Source organism: Chrysemys picta, chromosome 5 (assembly GCF_011386835.1).
Source record: "Chrysemys picta bellii isolate R12L10 chromosome 5, ASM1138683v2, whole genome shotgun sequence".
NCBI lineage: Eukaryota > Metazoa > Chordata > Testudines > Emydidae > Chrysemys > Chrysemys picta.
This window is the reverse complement of record NC_088795.1, coordinates 142,154,840-142,173,017: the sequence shown is the minus strand read 5'-3', so window position 1 is coordinate 142,173,017 and position 18,178 is coordinate 142,154,840. Positions and strand designations below refer to the sequence as shown.

The 18,178-nt window shown below is 48.8% G+C and overlaps 1 protein-coding gene across 2 annotated transcripts in view; it reads right to left on the bottom strand.

The window, feature by feature from the left end:
• SEMA4F (ssemaphorin 4F) overlaps window positions 1–18,178 on the bottom strand; it is a 217,708-nt gene that overhangs the window by 95,883 nt on the left and 103,647 nt on the right. For both annotated transcript variants that reach the window (XM_065598374.1, XM_065598373.1), the window contains exon 3: window positions 10,647–10,710. In XM_065598374.1, the coding sequence (XP_065454446.1) occupies window positions 10,647–10,710 (64 nt within the window). The remainder of the gene's footprint in view (window positions 1–10,646; window positions 10,711–18,178) is intronic.

The following is an 18,178-nucleotide window of genomic DNA, read 5'->3' as shown; positions in this document are numbered from 1 at the left end:
CACCTTATAGTCCATTCATCCAGCCCATACTTCTTTAACTTGCTGGCAAGAATACTGTGGGAGACCATAACAAAAGCTTTGCTAAAGTCAAGGAATAACACATCCACTGCTTTCCCCTCATCCACAGAGCCAGTTATCTCGTCATAGAAGGCAATTAGGTTAGTCAGGCATGACTTGTCCTTGGTGAATCCATGCTGACTGTTCCTGATCACTTTCCTCTCCTCTAAGTGCTTCAGAATTGATTCCTTGAGGACCTGCTCCATGATTTTTCCAGGGACTGAGGTGAGGCTGACTGGCCTGTAGTTCCCTGGATCCTCATCCTTCCCTTTTTTAAAGATGGGCACTACATTAGCCTTTTTCCAGTCATCCGGGACGTCCCCGGATTGCCATGAGTTTTCAAAGATAATGGCTCTACAATCACATCCGGCCCCACGGACTTGTGTTCGTCCAGCTTTTCTAAAAATAGTCCTGAACCACTTCTTTCTCCACAGAGGGCTGGTCACCTCCTCCCCATGCTGTGCTGCCCAGTGCAGCAGTCTGGGAGGTGACCTTGTTTGTGAAGACAGAGGCAAAAAAAGCATTGAGTACATTAGCTTTTTACACACCCTCTGTCACTAGGTTGCCTCCCTCATTCAGTAAGGGGTCCACACTTTCCTTGACTTTCTTCTTGTTGCTAACACACCTGAAGAAACCCTTCTTGTTACTCTTAACATCTCTTGCTATCTGCAACTCCAAGGGCTGGTCTACACTATGACTTTAATTCGGATTTAGCAGTATTAAATCGAATTAACCCTGCACCCATCCACACAACGAAGCCATTTATTTCGAAATAAAGGGCTCTTAAAATCAATTTCTGTACTCCACCCCGATGAGCAGAGTAGTGCCAAAATCGATATTGTCATTTCGAATAAGGGTTAGTGTGGTTGCAATTTGATGGTATTGGCCTCCAGGAGCTATCCCACAGTGCACCATTGTGACCGCTCTGGACAGCAATCTGAACTCTGATGCACTGGCCAGGTACACAGGAAAAGCCCCACGAACATTTGAATTTTATTTCCCGTTTGCCCAGCGTGGAGAGCACAGGTGACCATGCAGACCGATAATCGAAAAAGAGCACCAGCATGGACCGTACAGGAGGTACTGGATCTGATCGCTATATAGGGAGAAGATTCAGTGCTAGCAGAACTTCGTTCGAAAAGACGAAATGCCAAAACTTTTGAAAAAATCTCCAAGGGCATGATGGAGAGAGGCCACAATAGGGACTCAGATCAGTGCCGCGTGAAAGTCAAGGAGCTCAGACAAGCTTATCAAAAAACAAAGGAGGCAAACGGTCGCTCCGGGTCAGAGCCGCGGACATGCCGCTTCTACGCCGAGCTGCATGCAGTTCTAGGGGGGGCCGCCACCACTACCCCACCTCTGACCGTGGATTCCGAGGCAGGGATAATCTCATCAGCTACACCTGAGGATTCTGCGTGCGGGGAAGAGGAGGAGGAGGGAGGACGAGCTTGCAGAGAGCACCCAGCACTCCGTTCTCCCCAATAGCCAGGATCTTTTTCTCAACCTGACTGAAGTACCCTTCCAACCCTCCCAAGCCAGTATCCAAGACCAGAACCCCATGGAAGGGACCTCAGGTGAGTTTACCTTTTAAAATATAAAACTTGTTTTAAAAGCAAGCGTTTTTTAATGATTACTTTGCCCTGAGGACTTGGGATGCATTCATGGCCAGTACAGCTACTGGAAAAGTCTGTTAACGTGTCTGGGGATGGAGCGGAAATCCTCCAGGGACAGCTCCATGAAGCTCTCCTGGAGGTACTCCAAAAGCCTTGCCACAAGGTTTCTGGGCAGTGCAGCCTTATTCCGTCCTCCATGGTAGGACACTTGATCGCGCCATGGTTGCAGCAAATAATCTGGTATCATTGCATGACAAAGCCTGGCAGCGTATGGTCCCAGTGTTTGCTGGCATTCAAGCAACATCCGTTCTTTATCTCACTGTGTAATTCTCAGGAGAGTGATATCACTCATGGTAACCTGGTTGAAATACGGGAATTTAATTAAGGGGACAGAGGTGGCCGTTCCTACTGGGCAGTTTGCCTGTGGCCGAAAAGAAATCCTTCCCTGCAGTTAGCCAAGCGCGGGGGTGGGAATGTTGGGGGGGGGGGAAATTGGCCCAGAGCTTTTCGCGTTTGGCTAGCAGGGATCTTCCCTGATACCAGCCATGTGGTGGGGGGAGGGATAAAGCGATCATCCCAGAGAATTGGATGGGGGGGGGTGTTAGTTTGTTTTCTGCTGCTGAAGGTTAACAGGAAAACCGCAGCACTCAACGGGCTTTGCTTGGTAGGTGGGAAAGGAGGGCGCAGAAGCCGAAAGACAATGGCTTACAATGGCCGCATGCAAGCCAAATTCTGTTGCCCGAACCTGCGTCTGTGATCTCTAGCAGCAAAGCCACAGGCACTCAATATTAAGAGGCAAAATGCGACCTTGCACAGAAATCACATGTGCTATGTAATGTGAATAGTGTTGGTCACTGTGAAAGAGTAAGCATTGTTCTGCAAAATGTATCTTTTTAAAAAATTCTCTCCTTTGTTCCCTCCCTCCAGCAGCTGCAAATTCTTCAAGCCTCCCTCCTCCGTCCCGAAGGCTATCTCAGATAAGGCATCAGAAAAAGAAGACGCGAGATGAGATGTTCGCAGAAATCATGGAATCCACCCGCAGTGAAAGAGCTCATCTGAATGAGTGGAAGGACACTGTTTCAAAGTATAGGAAAGAAGCCAGTGAACATGAGGACAGGAGGGACCAACGTGAGGACAGGAGGGACGCTCGAGATGAGAGGTGGCGGCAGGAAGATCAGAAGAGGCAGGATGCAACGCTGGGGCTGCTGCGTGAGCAAACAGACATGCTCCGGCGTCTGGTGGAGCTTCAGGAACGGCAGCAGGATAACAGAGTGCCGCTACAGCCCCTGTATAACCCCCCTCCCATCTCACCATGTTCCATAGCCTCCTCACCCAGACGTGTAAAGAACGTGGAGGGGGCAGCTCCGTACACCCTCCCATTCCACCCCAATGGACAGCCCAAGCAAAAGGCTGTCATTTTTTTAACCTTTTTTTAGTGGCCTTTTCCTTCCCACCGATCCTCCTCCCAAACCCCACCCGGGTTCTCTCCCTCTCTTTATAATCAATTAATAAAGAATAAATGATTTTTAAACTATAGTGACTTTATTTCCTTTGAAAGCAAGCTGGGGGAATGGGGAGGGTGGGTTCCTTACAGAGAATGAGTCAATAAAGGGGGTGGGTTTTCATGAAGGAGAAACAAACAGAAATTTCACACTGTAGCCTGGCCAGCCATGAAACTGGTTTTCAAATCTTTTCTGATGCGCCGCACTTCCTGGTGTGCTCTTCTAATCGCCCTGGTGTCTGGCTGCGTGTAATCAGCAGCCAGGCGATTTGCCTCAGCCTACCACCCCGCCATAAAGGTCTCCCCCTTACTTTCACAAAAATCGTGGAGCACACAGCAAGCAGAAATAACAATGGGGATATTGGTTTGGCTGAGGTCTGAGCGAGTCAGTAACGATCGCCAGTGACCTTTTAAACGGCTAAATGCACATTCTACCACCATTCTGCACTTGCTCAGCGTGTAGTTGAACAGCTCTTGACTCCTGTCCAGGCTGCCTGTGTATGGCTTCATGAGCCATGGCATTAAGGGGTAGGCTGGGTCCCCAAGAATAACTATTGGCATTTCAACATTCCCAACGGTTATTTTCTGGTCTGGGAAGTAAGTCCCTTGCTGCAGCCGTTTAAACAGAGTAGTGATCCTGAAGACGCGAGCATCATGAACCCTTCCCGGCCAGCCCACGTTGATGTTGGTGAAACGTCCTTTGTGATCCACAAGTGCTTGCAGCACCAGTGAAAAGTACCCCTTGCGGTTTATGTACTGGGTACCCTGGTGCTCCGGTGCCAAGATAGGGATATGGGTTCCATCTATCGCCCCACCACAGTTAGGGAATCCCATTGCAGCAAAGCCATCCACTATGACCTGCACATTTCCCAGAGTCACTACCTTTCATAGCAGCACCTCAGTGATTGCTTTGTCTACTTGCATCACAGCAGCCCACAGTAGATTTGCCCACTCCAAATTGATTCCCGACTGACCGGTAGCTGTCTGGCGTTGCAAGCTTCCACAGGGCTATCGCCACTCGCTTCTCAACTGTGAGGGCTGCTCTCATCTTAGTATTCTGGCGTTTCAGGGCAGGGGACAGCAAGTCAAAGTTCCATGAAAATGCCTTTACGCATGCGAAAGTTTCGCAGCCACTGGGAATCGTCCCACACCTGCAACACTATGCGGTCCCACCAGTCGGTGCTTGTTTCCCAGGCCCAGAATCGACGTTCCACGGATAGAACCTGCCCCATTAACAACATGATCTCCAAAGCACCGGGGCCCGTGGTTTGAGAGAATTCTGTGTCCATGTCCATGTCCTCATCACGCTTGTCACTGCGCTGCCGTCGCCTCCTCGCCTCGTTTTTCTGGTCCTGGCTCAGCATAAACTGCACGAGAACACGCGAGGTGTTTACAATGTTCATGACTGCTGTCTTGAGCTGAGTGGGCTCCATGCTTGCTGTGGAATGGAGTCTGCAGTGTTCACCCAGGAAAAAAGGCGCGAAATGGTTGTCTGCCGTTGCTTTCATGGAGGGAGGGGTGAGACTGTACCCAGAATCACCTGCGACAATGTTTTTTGCCCCATCAGGCACTGGGATCTCAACCCAGAATTCCAATGGGCAGGGGAGACTGCAGGAACTATGGGATAACTACCCACAGTGCAACGCTCCGGAAATCGACACTAGCCCCGGTACATGGATGCACACCGCCGAATTAATGTGCTTAGTGTGGCCGCATACATTCGACTTTATACAATCTGTTTCCAAAATTCGAATTATATAAATTCGGATTAATCCCGTAGTGTAGACATACCCCAAGTGTGATTTGGCCTTCCTGATTTCACTCCTGCATACCTGAGCAATATTTTTATACTCCTCCTTGGTCATTTGTCCAATCTTCCACTTCTTGTAAACTTCTTTTTTGTGTTTAAGATCACCAAGGATTTCACTGTTAAGCCAAACTGGTTGCCTGCCATATTTACTATTCTTTCTACACATCGGGATGATTTGTTCCTGGAACCTCAATAAGGATTCTCTAAAATACAGCCAGCTCTCCCATGTCGATTCTTAAACCCTTTATCAAGTCACCCCTTAACCTTCTCTTTGTTAAGATAATATATTGAGTTCCTTCAGCCTCTTACAATAATGCATGTTTTCTAATCCTTAAATCCAGTGGTTCCCAAACTGTGGGTCACAACCCCAAATGGGGTCACACCATCAGCAAATAGGGTTATGGCAATCTCTACTGTGCAGAACGTGTGTGAGAGGTCACGCTGTATGGAGGACAACATTTTGCTCTACAAAATGGCATCTTCCATGCTGTCTGGGGTCCCGGGAAGAAATACCGTATATACCCATTCATAAGCTGAATTTTTTTAGTAAAAAAAGGGAAGCACCAGAGAAGGGGGTCGGCTTATGAACGGATATAGAGAAGGAGAGGTGGGACACAGCCCCTCCCCCCAACAGAGGGAGCAAGGAGAGGCAGCACAGCCAGCCGAGTCAGAAGGGAAGAGGCAGGGCCAGAGTTTCTCTGCTTCTGGCCATGCTGCTCTCCCCCACCAGCCTCTGAAGCAGCTGCAGCTCCGGGGCGGACAGGCTGTAGCCATGCCGCTCGTCCCCGCCCCCCAGAGCAGGCTGTGGCCATGCTGCCCGGCCCGCCAGAGCACGGCCCAGCCCGTTGGAACATGCTGCGACCGCGGAGCAGCTCCAGCCAGGCCAGAGACATCCTCCCCAGATAAGGTGGGAAGGGATGGGATGGGGAGAGTGTGGGGGTCCTGGGCTAGGGGTGGGGTCATGTGCGGGCTGGTCACAGGGGTTACTCCCGACTCCCAGCTTCTCCCCCCCAAAAAAATTTCCCCACCAGTTGCTGTCCCGGCCCGCCAGTGTAAGCAGCTGGCGTGCCAGGACACTGTTTACTTAGGTTTACCTCTGTGCCTGCGGACGCTCAAGGTAAACAAACCATCTCGGCCCAGCAGTGGCTTATCCTGATGGCCCGGGAGCCAAAGTTTGCTGAGCCCTGAATTATAGGGTCAGCTTATGAACGGGTCATAAAAATTTTCCATTTTTATTTATCCATCTTGGGAGGGGTTGGCTTATAAACGAACCGGCTTATGATAGAGTATATACGGCAATTAAAATGGGGTTACACTACCAAAAAGTTTGGGAATCCCTGCTTTAATCATTCTTGTGGCTCTTCTCTGAACGCTCTCCAATTTATCAACAGCCGTTTTTAGGGTTACCATAATCCAGCAAGCAAAAAAAGAGGACGGGAGGAGCCCCGCCCCTGTCCTACCCTAGCCCCGCCCCATCCTGCCCTAGTCCCACCCACTCCCCCCCCTCAGAATCCCCAACCCTCCCCCCGCTCCTTGTTCCCTGACTGCCCCCTCCTGGGACCCCTGCCCCTAACTGCCCCCCAGGACTCCACCCCCTACCTAAGCCTCCCTGCCTCTTGTCCCCTGACTGCCCCCTCTTGAGACCCTCCCCCCCCAGGACTCTACCCCCTACCTGTACCCTGATTGCCCCAACCCTTATCCACACCCCCACCCCCAGACAGACCCCTGGGACTCCCACGCCCCATCCAACCACTCCCCACCCCCTGACAGCCCCCCCAAAACTCCCGACCCATCTAAACCCCTCTGCTCCCTATCCCCTGACTGCTCCAATCCCTCTCCCCACTCCTGCCCCCTGACAGCCCCCCCCCGAACTCCCAACGCCCCCCCGCTCCTTGTCCCCTGCCTGCCCCCTCCTGGGACCCCTGCTCCTAACTGCCCTCCAGGACTCTACCCCTTACCTGTACCCTGACTGCCCAAAACCTTATCCACACCCCCAGAAAGTCCCCCCCCAAACTCCCAACCCCCCACCCCCCTGTCTCTTGACTGCCCTCTCCAGAACCTCCCTGCCCCTTCTCCGACCCCCTGGCCCCCTTGTTGTTGGCCTTTCTTCGCCTAATGTCTCGGTGAACTTGCTCAGGAACTGCATGAGCCGCTCGTCCGGACGCTGGGCAGCAGTGGGGGAGGAGCTCCAGACTGCCGGAGCCGATCTGCGATGCAGGAAGGGAGGGAGGGAGGGAGTGATTTCTGCTGCGGGGGGGAGGAGGACGTGCTCTCTCTGGCTGAGTGTCGGAGCCCCATGTAAGTGACACCGTCTGGCCGGCAGCACTGTTAGCCGCGTGTGCTCTGCATGGGGGGGGAAGTCCGGACATTTACAAATTCCCCCCGGACGCTATTTTTAGCTTAAAAAGCCGGACATGTCCGGGGGAATCCGGACGAATGGTAACCCTACCTTTTTGAATGGTAGACAACAGAACTGGACACAGTATTGCAGCAGTAGTTGCACTAGTGCAAAACAGAGGTAAAATAATCTCTCTGCTCCTACTTGAGTTTTCAGTGTTTATATGTACATCCAAGGATATTAGCTCTTCTGGGCACAGCATCACAGTGGGAGCTCATGTTCCGCTGATTATCCACCATGACCCCCCAAATCTTTTTCAGAATCAATGCTTCCCAGGACAGAGTCACCCATCCTGTAAGTATGGCCTACATTCTTTGTTCCTAGATGCATCAAAAATACCAAAAACACTAGCAGAATGTTACAAAAAGCTCTCAAAAAACTGAGTGACTGGGCAACCAAATGGCAATGAAATTCAACGGTGAGGATTGCAAAGTAATGCACATTGGAAAACATAATCCTAACTACATATATAAGACAATGGGGTCTAATTTAGTTGTTACCACTCAAAAAAGATCTTGGAGTCATTGTGGATAGTTCTCTGAAAACATCCACTGAATGTGCAGCAGCAGTCAAAAAAGCGAACAGAATGTTAGGAACCATTAGGAAAGGGATAGATAAGAAGACAGAAAACATCATAATGCCACTATGTAAATCCATGTTATGCCCACATCTTGAATACTGCATGCAGTTCTGGTCAATCCATCTCAAAAAAGATGTATTTGAATTGGAAAAGGTACACAGAAGGGCAATGAAAATAATTAGGGGAACAGAACAGCTTCCATATAAGGAGAGATTAAATAGATTGGGACTGCTTATCTTAGAAAAGAGAAAAAGAAGAGATATGATAGAGGTCTATACAATTATGAATGGCACAGAGAAAGTAAATAGGGAAGCGTTATTTAGCTCTTCACACAAAACAAGCTGGAGGGGGTCACCCAATGAAAGTAATAGGCAGCAGGTTTTAAACTAAACTAAGGAATTACTTCTTCACACGCATAACTTGTTGCCACAGGATGTTGTGAAGGCCAAAAGTATAACTGGGTTCTAAAAAACCATTAGGTAAATTCATGGAGGATGGGTCCATCAATAGCTATAGCCAAGATGGTCAGGGACACAGCCCCATGCTCTGGGTGTCCCTAAATCTCTGACTGCAAGAAGCTGGGACTGGATGACAGGGGATGGATCACTTGACAATTGCCCTGTTCTGCTCGCTCCTTCTGAACTATCTGGCAGAGACCATTCTCAGAGACAGGATACAAGGCTAGACCCAATGTGGCCATTCTTATGTTCTCATACATTTACATTTCACTGTACTAAAAACACACATTCTTTGCTTGCATCCAGCTTACCAAGGAAGCCAGATCACTCGGAATCAGACTTGTCCTCCTCATTTACCACTCCCACATGTTTTGTGTTATATGCAAATTTTATCAGTAATCGTGTTTTCTTCCAGGTCACTGATATAAATGTTAAACTTCAAAGGGCCAAGAATTGATCCCTGTGAGACCCCACTGGAAATACACCCGCTTGATGAGGATTCCCTGTTTATAATTAAATTGAGACCTATGAGATAGCCAATTTTTAATCAATTTAATGTGTGCCATCTTAATTTTATATTGTTCTAGTTTTTTTTAAATCAAAATGCAATGCAGCAAAAAGTCAAATGACTTACAGAAATGTAAGTGTATTACATCAATGCTATTACCTTTAGCAAACAAGCTTGTGATCTTGTATAAATATATATCACATTAGTTTGACAGAATCTATTTTCCATAAATCCATGTTGATTATCATTAATCATATTTAAGGCTACAGTTTAGTCATGGGTATTTTTAGTAAAAGTCATGGATAGGCCACGGGCAGTAAACAAAAATTCATGGCCCGTGAACTGTCCATGACTTGCACTCTATATCCCTGACTAAATCGGGGGGGGGCTAGCCCAGAGGCACCATGGGTGCTGGAGGAGGCAGGGGGCAGTGCGTGGCCAGGGACCCCCCGGCTGGTGCTGGGGGAGGGGGGCACGGTGGCCCGAGACTGCTCCAGCAGTGGCCAGTGCGACTGGCCCAGGGGGCTGCCTGAGCCGGCTGCTGCAGAACTCTCAGAGGTCACGGAAAGTCATGGAATCCGTGACTTCCGTGACAAACTCGCAGCCTTAATCATATTATCCTCTTTTACTTCTTTATTAACTGAGCCCTCTATCAGCCACTCCATGGGATCAACATCAGACTGACAGGCCTATAATTACCCAGGTCATCCTGTTTTCCCCCTTCTTAAAAATTGCCACATTAGCTGTCTCCCAGTTTCCTGGAACTTCCCTAGTGCTCCAAGACTTACTGAAAATCAACATTAATGGTCCAGCGAGCTTCTCATCCAGCTCTTTTAACTTGTATCCAAGAGTTTTATCTGGACCAGGTGATTTAAAAATATCTGACTTTAATAGCTTCTGCTTAACATCTTCCAGAGATACAACTGGAATGGAAAGAGTTTATAACTGTATGATGAGATTGTATCATCTGTTCTTCCCCAAATACAGAACAGAAATATTTACTGAATAGTTTGGCCTTTACTGAATTACCATTGTCAGGATTTTTTTTGTTCCCAATATATTTTAAGAACTCCTTATTGCCCTTAAATCTGCTGACCATATAGATTTCTCCTTGTGACATTGTACTTCCCTAATCAGTTTTCTACAATTCATAGAATCATAGAATATCAGGGTTGGAAGGGATCTCAGGAGGTCATCTAGTCCAACCCCCTGCTCAAAGCAGGACCAATTCCCAACTAAATCATCCCAGCCAGGGCTTTGTCAAGCCTGACCTTAAAAACCTCTAAGGAAGGAGATTCCACCACCTCCCTAGGTAACCCATTCCAGTGCTTCACCACCCTCCTAGTGAAAACGTTTTTCCTAATATCCAACCTAAACCTCCCCAACTGCAACTGCAAGTATTTACATTCATTACTATCAATTTCCCCTTTCTTCCATGTGTTATATATTGTATTTTTGTAGGTGTCTTCCCTCTAAACCAGGCAGGTTTTGTAACCAGGACGGCCTTCTTCCTCAAAGGTCATACTGAACATAGGCTGCTGTTTTAGTACCAAATGTGACCCACACATTGCCCTGGAGCCCCTGGGAGGAGGAAAGCAGTCTAGAACATGGTCCTGACTCAGACTCCTTCTGCATACATTCAGAGCCTACAGCCTGGTGACCCAGCATACTGTGAAAAGAACTACAAGGGGCTGCCCCACAGCCCTGCCCTACCCCGGTACCTGCCTCTTTTTTCCCCTTCCTTGTGCAGGAATCTCGATGATTCTTAGGCACTTCCCAGGAGATCTGAAAAAAAAGCAAGAAACTTCAATGTCAATTATCCTTCCAGCACTGCAGGATACCCGCCCTCAGCACTGCCTGTGCTGCACACAGGACTGGAGCCCACCCTGTTGGGCACTGCACAGACACTGGGGAGACACTCCTTGCCCAAGCAGCTGACAAACAGAGACAGGAGGAAAGAGCAGCCAAAGCCAACATGGACACCTTCACTGTCACAGATTCTAATCCCAGAACAGACCACTGTGATCCTTTAGTCTGGTCTCCTATACAACACAGGCCAGAGAACATCAACACAATCATTCCCATTTGAACCAGAGCATATATTTTAAATAAGAACCCTTTACCCCAGCTCAGACTCAGCCCATCCATAGTTAATTGCTTGACTGCTTACAGCTGCTGTATGCAGTGTTGCTGTAGCTGTGTTGGTCCTAGGGTATTGGAGACACGAGGAGAGTAAGGTAATACCTTTTACCGGACCAACTTCTGCTGATGAGAGAGACAAGCTTTTGAGCTATACAGAGCTCTTGCTTAGGTCTGGGAAAAACACTCAGAGTGCAGGAGATGATCTTGAGGGGGCTACAAATGTCGTGGTGGTGGGGAGAAAACAGTGTGAGAAGCTGCCCGACAGGCAGACAAATTCAAGTTTGAGGGGGGCAACAATAAGATGAGAAAGAAGACATGCGGGGGTTTGGGGGAGGGCTGGGAAGAGAGCCAAAGGGGAGGACAAAGAAGTTGATTTGATGCAGTAGAACATGGGGAGCCAGCAGAGGGACTTGTGGAAGGGGTAGGTTTTTCCAAGTGCCTGGCCAGTAAGATGATCCCAGCAACTGCATTTGAATGGAGCAGAGTGCATGAGGTGTGGGGTGAGTGTCCAGGAGGCTGGAGAGGAGGGAATTGCAGTCATAAGGGTGGAGAGGGGCCAGGAGGGTTTTCCCAGTGTGAACAGAGAAAAAGGCTGGATCTTAGAGGTGTTATTTAGGAAAAACAGTCTGGGTGTGAGGGGAGAGGAAGGCGTCTAAGGTGACAATCACGTGAGAGGGAGGATGGGGTGTTTTCAAGGGAAGATCAGGAGCTTGGTTTTGGCAGGTGAGACAGAAAGATGGGCTGAAGTGTGCGAATGATGGAGGGAGGCAGGAGCAGAGCAGCAAGATCTGTGAGACATCTGCGCAAGGATGGTAACTGAAGCTGGGTCAGCAGACGAGGTCACCTAGCAAGAAGGTGTTTAAAAAAAAAGAGAGAAGAGAAAAAGAAAAAGAAAGAGAAAAGTCCAGGGTCGAGCACTATGGAGTCCCATGGAGAGAGGGAGGGAGAAGAGCAGTAGCCAAGAGGCAGGAGGATCCAGGACAAGATAGTACTGTGGAAGCCATGGGAGGACAGGATACATGGAGGAGAGTGCAATCGATGGTGCCAAAAGCAACTAAGCTGTCAAGGAGGATGGGGCAAGAGTCCCGCCAAGGCCTGGCCATGAAGCCGGGGTGACAACAGCATCAGGAACTGGGAGAAGGGGATCCAGTATGGAACTGGGGCAGAGCAGCCGGGGGCATGACAAGAGGCATGGAGACCAGAGCATGTTTGTATTGTCCAAGAAGAGGGCTGGCAGCAGCGGTGAGGGAGTTTAGCAGCCAGGAGGGGTTGAGGTCAATGCGGAGGAGCTAGAGGTAGAAAGTGACTGAGGGACTTCACAGTGAATCATTTCCTTTCAACAGTCTCACAAGATCATGCAGAGAGCGGGGAGGTAAGTCCTAGGTTGAGAGTAGAAAACAGGGTCAAATGTCTGCAAGAGCACTGCCAATTGCAGAGACTGAGGAGGAGAGAGTGAATTTGTCTGTGCAATTGTGAAGTTCTCCCCAGAGTGGTTGGCACCACAGGAGTGGAAGAGGAGGGATGGGCTTTGCTGTGGGAGATGTGCGCACAGGACATTGGGGCAGAGGCAGGGGGAATTGAGTTAAATCACCCATGTTAATCTCTTTTTGCTTTTGTACTTTAGCTATTTTCCTAAAGAAAGGTTGATCATCACTGGCTTATAGCCATTAAAACATGTTGATCATTTGCAACTAAATATAGCCTTTACACTAAATTTGGCACTTTTTGCTAAACAGGAGGATACACTATATCAATACACATTTATTTAAGCAATTATATAGATTAACTTACATTTATTCAGTTTCAAAATATTTTACTTTTTTATTATATTAGAAAATGGTGAATGATGCACATGTAACAAGATTGACTTTTTTCCCCCCACTTGATTTGTGTCAAGCTCTATTTAGATGGAAAGTCAAATTAAATTAAAATACACAAAAACAGCATTTAAAATAATTTATTAGTTAAATAAAACTACCTTAAATTTGGTTATTTATCCTGCACAAAAAAAAAATCAGATTATCAACACATGTTTTACATTTAAAACTGATTTATTAAACAAAGGAAACAATCTGTAGTTAGTGAATTGAACTCTTGTTTCTGGTCACCATATCCTTCAAGGTTTTCGAACTAGTAGACCTCATCCTCTCACATCTCATTTTTATCCATACATTAAAGGAGGAAAATCAGTTACTTTCCTGTTTTGCAACCATTGTTTTTGAAATGTGTTGCTCATATCTATTCCACTCAGGTGTGTGCATTTGAACCTGAGTTTTCTCTGTAGCAGTACCTGCCGGGGCAGAGCATGTGCCCTGCACCTCCTTATGCTTCTAGCCAAGAATACAAGGGGCAGCCATACCCTGACCCTCCCTCAGCTCCTTCGCACTGGAATAGCAACGAAATAGACTCTGAAGCAGAGGGAAAGGAGGGTGGGTGGTAGAACAGACACATGCAAGAACATCTCAAAGAACAAGTTACAACACAGCAAGTAACCTTTCTTCGATTGATCGCACATGTCCATTCCACCTAGGTGACTCTCAAGCAGTAATCTGGGGGTGAGGGGGATGGGAAGGCGGGGGGAGAGAGAATAGGCAGAGCTTGGAGTATGTTTGAAAAGGGATTGCAGCACTGCTCTCCCAAAGCCCAAGTCAGCTCTAGAGGCTCAAGCGAAAGCATAATGCTTAGTGGAGGTCTGTGCTGACAACCAAGTTGCTGCTTTGCAAATGTCCAGTATAGATACATTCCTTAAGAAGGCCAGTGAAGTTGCTTGGGCACTCTGAGAAAGAGCTGTCAATTTGTGTGGGGTCAGACATTACCTACAGCACAACAGCAGGTTAGCCAGTGAGAGCGTTTGAGCCGAAATTGCTGGTCACAGATTCATGGATTCCAAGGCCAAAAGGGACCATTGCGATCATCTAGTCTGACCTCTTGTACAACAGGCCAGAGAACCTACCAAACCTAATTCCTAGAGCATACCTTCTGGAAAAATATCCACTCTTGATTTAAAAACTGTCAGGGATGGAGAATCCACCATGACCCCTGTGGGTGTATTGAAGTTCAATATTCAGCCCCTTTTCCGGGCCTGTTTTAACTCCCTTCCTCAGGGCTTAAACAAATTCCCCTCTCTGGGATTAGGCCACTCCACCTGTGGCTGATGGGGTGGGGGGAAACACAGGCCTGCCCACTACTCCAGGTCCCAACCCAACTCCAGAGACCGTACAAGTAGCAGCCCCCTGCTGTGTCCATATAACTAATTGCTACTGTTTCCCTGGGCCGCTTCCCCACAGCCCCTCATCTTCTCCCTTAAATGAGACTTCAGCCCTAGGGTAAGTCCCACCCAAGAGCAAATTCCTGCTCCTCCGGTCTCTGCCAGAAGACTGACTCTCACTGGCCCTGCAGCTCCTTTTATATGAGCTTTCTAGGCCCAAACTGGCTGCTTCTCTGCAGCCTCTTTCTGACTGACTGCATCCCACACAGCTGCTCTGGTCAGCTTGGAGGTCTCACCTCCACTGCTCCTTTCTGAGACGGGGTGTGGTAGGACCACAAGGCCTCCAGTAGGGGGCCTCTGGTCCTAATAAAGTAACTCCTCACTTAACGTTGTAGTTATGTTCCTGAAAAATGCGACTAAGTGAAATGATGTTAAGCGAATCCAATTTCCCCATAAGAATTAATGTAAATGGGGGGGAGGCGGGGTTAGGTTCCAGGGAATTTTTTTTTTTTGGCCAGACAAAAGGCATTATATATATTTTAAACAAGCAATTTAATACAGGCATAAGTTTTAAACAATTTTTAAACAAGCAATTTAATACTACGCTGCGGGGGGGGAGTAGTGTGCACGTGCTGTGTGTTTACAAACATACTGTACATATAGTACTGTAGTATAGTTGGGAGGTGCCCCTGCCTTACCCCACACAGGCGCAGCCCACTGGCACTGGAGATGACGCAGGCAAGGAGGCTGAAGGTGCTGTAGGCTAGGAGAAGCACGTTGCACAGCAGCGGCAGCTTCCCCTACTCTGCAAGCACCAGGGGCGGGCCCTCAACCCTCAGCCCACCCACTCTCCCCCTTCCCCGAAGCCCCTATCCTTGACCTGCCTCTTCTCCCCCCCACATCCTTCCCCCTTTACTTCCCACGCTGTGTCCTCGCTTCTCCCCCCCACTCACCTCCCTTCTAAACACCGCACGCCAGCTGATTGCCACCGGCAGGAGAGGGAGGGGGGAGGCGTGCCAAGTCCTCCCCCTCCTTGCTGCCTGGGGCAATCAGCTGGCTTGCGGTATTTAGGGTGCAGGAGGGAGGAGCGAGGACTCGGCGAGCAGGTTCTCCCTCCCTCCCGCCCAGGGCAATCAGCTGGCTTGTGGCATTGGGGAGGTTGGGGAGGGAAGGGAAGCCTGCGCGGCGAGTCCTCGCTCCTCCCCCCAAAACGCTGCAAGCCAGCTGATTGCTGCGGGCGGGGGGAGGAGGGGGAAGGCGCTGATCTGTGGGGTTTGCCGGCGGGTGGGAGGCGCTGTGGGGGGGGGGTTTGGTCGGCCTAGGGAGGATGCCAGCTGTGGCGAAAGCAGGCAGCCAAACAACATAAGAGTGGAGCATTGCACAACTTTAAATGAGCATGTTCCCTAATTGATCAGCAATGAAACAACATTAACCAGTGTGACGGGGCAAGGCCAGATGGCTATAGAAAAGTAATGGGAGATAGATATATTAGCCCCAGGTTAAACAAATCCCTGGTACCAAGATAAGTAAATGGCAGCTGCTCCAGGTCAATTAAGACACCTGGGGCCAATTAAGATCTTTCCAGAAGGCAGTGGAGATTGCTAGGTTGATTGGGACACCTGAAGCCAATCAAGGGCTGGCTGAAACTAGTTAAATAGCCTCCCAGTTAGTCAGGTGGGTGCACATGTCAAGAGCTGTGAGAAGTTGCGCTGTTGGAGAGACTGAGCTGTATACACCATACTAGGTACAAGGAAGGAGGTGCTAAGGTAAGGGTGAAGTGGAGCTTGAGGAAGTGGGGGCTGCTGTGGGGAAGTAGCCCAGAGAATTGTATGTGTCCTGTTCCTAAAAAGTCAGCTACCATAGCTGCTAAGTTTAGGGTCCCTGGGCTGGAGCCCGGAGTAGAGGGCAGGCCTGGGCTCCCCCCCCTTTGCCCCCTGATTAATCACTGAGACTGGGAGACAACCGAGACTGTGCAAAGGAGGATAGCTTCTCCTCCCCTCCCTTGCTGGCTTATGATGAAAATGGCTCAGTAGCCTGTGACCCTTGTCTCTAGAGACAGAAGGGTTAAGGGGAGGGTCACAGTGAGCCTCTGAGGCTAGCAAAATCCATCAGGAAACGCAGGACCCACAGAGACTAGGACAGAGCTTTGTCACACCAGGATGACTTAAAGTGAGGAGTTACTGTACACCCCATTGCAGAGACAAAACCAGCAAAACAAAGAGAACCACTATCTATACTAACTAGTTACACTAACTACTGTCTATTATTTGCAAAAAAAAATGTGAAAGTCTTTACAAGCAGCTCCAACTTGTAGCCAAAAGCAGTAAGAAGGAATTGAGGGAAGTTCAGGGTAGCTCTGCCTTTTATATCCTTGGCTGAAGGCATGAGGAAGCACAGGGCATATGCCTCCCCCCCCTCCCCCGACAGGTATTGCTACAGAAAGCTCTCTGGCTTGAGTACATATACCCTAAGTGGAACAGACATGTGCAGTCACTCAAAGAAGAAAACAAGTGGTCCAGCTTTTTCAACTCCCAATCAGCTTCTCAACCTTGAATGAACTAGTTGAATAAACTGAAGTGAAGCAAATATTCTCTCTGAACCTGCTGGTTTAGCACTTCCGTGAACTTTGGCTCCAGGTGCTCAGCCAGTGACTTCCACCAGTTTAGGGCTTTAACTTTCTTTAAAACTTTGGCAGCAAACATACTGCATGAGTATTATTTTATTTGAATTATATCAATTAGAGTAAGTCTAGGCCCTAGTATAGGTTGCAATCATTTCAAATTAAATTTTAAAGTGTTTTTAGAAAAGTATTTAAGTAAAAAAAAATGCATTTGTATCCCCCTGGGTAGATGGATTCTACAACACTCAGTGGAGGAGGGAGCTAGACCTGCAGAGAGGTCGTGGACATCAATGGACTGGAATGTGCAGAGGCCCCCATCACCAGGATGGTGAGCGATGCTAATGGAAACAAGACAGTGGCCGGAGGGGCAATGCAGAAATGGAGAGGTGCTTGGCTGGGCGAGTGGCTGACTTGATCCAGCCTTGAGGGGTGAGAGGAGGCAAGAAAGAGGAGATGGAAGGCTATTAGGTGAGATGGGGTTGTCACACTTCAGGGCAACTGCACCTGTGTTCCTCCTCTGTGCTCCCTTGAGCAAACCCACTGTAGGCTCACAGCTCCTCAGTTGTCACCTCACTTGGGCAGAGACCCGCACTTCTCCCCATCTCCTGACCAGGGTTTTTCAGGCTGCATGGTCCCCTGTCTACACCACCGTTACTCCCAGCAGTGACACTCTGAGTTGGTTTCCCAGACCTGCTCTCACCAACAGAAGTTGGTCCAATAAAAATATTGCCTCACCCACCTTGTCCTCTAAAATCCTGGGACCAACAGGGCTATAAGAGCGCTGCATATCCCTAGCAAGCCAGCCTGCCTGAACAGGCCAGTGCCCACACTTTCCTTTCTCTTCAGAGGCTCCAAACAGCGTAAGTGCCCATAGTTTGAGTTACCACACAGCTCTTTCTAAGCAAGTACATTTAGTCTTAAGGTGAAAGGATTACAGAGAAAACATTAAAAGATCCTACACACACTAATAAGCTTACCAGAGATCACCCCCAACTCCAGGGAGGGCTCTGGGAGGAGTCAGTCCTTCAAATGACACAAAGGAGTTTTCCTGGGGCTACAAGTTCATAACCGCTTTGGCTCAGAACAAGCACCCCAGGCATCAGTTAGTCTTTCCTTTATATACACCTCTACCCCAATAGAACGCGACCCGATATAACATGAATTCGGATATAATGTGGTAAAGCAGTGCTCTGGGGGGGGGGGGGGGGGGGGGCGAGGTTGCGTGCTCCGGCGGATCAAAGCAAGTTCGGTATAACGCGGTTTCACCTATAACGCGGTAAGAT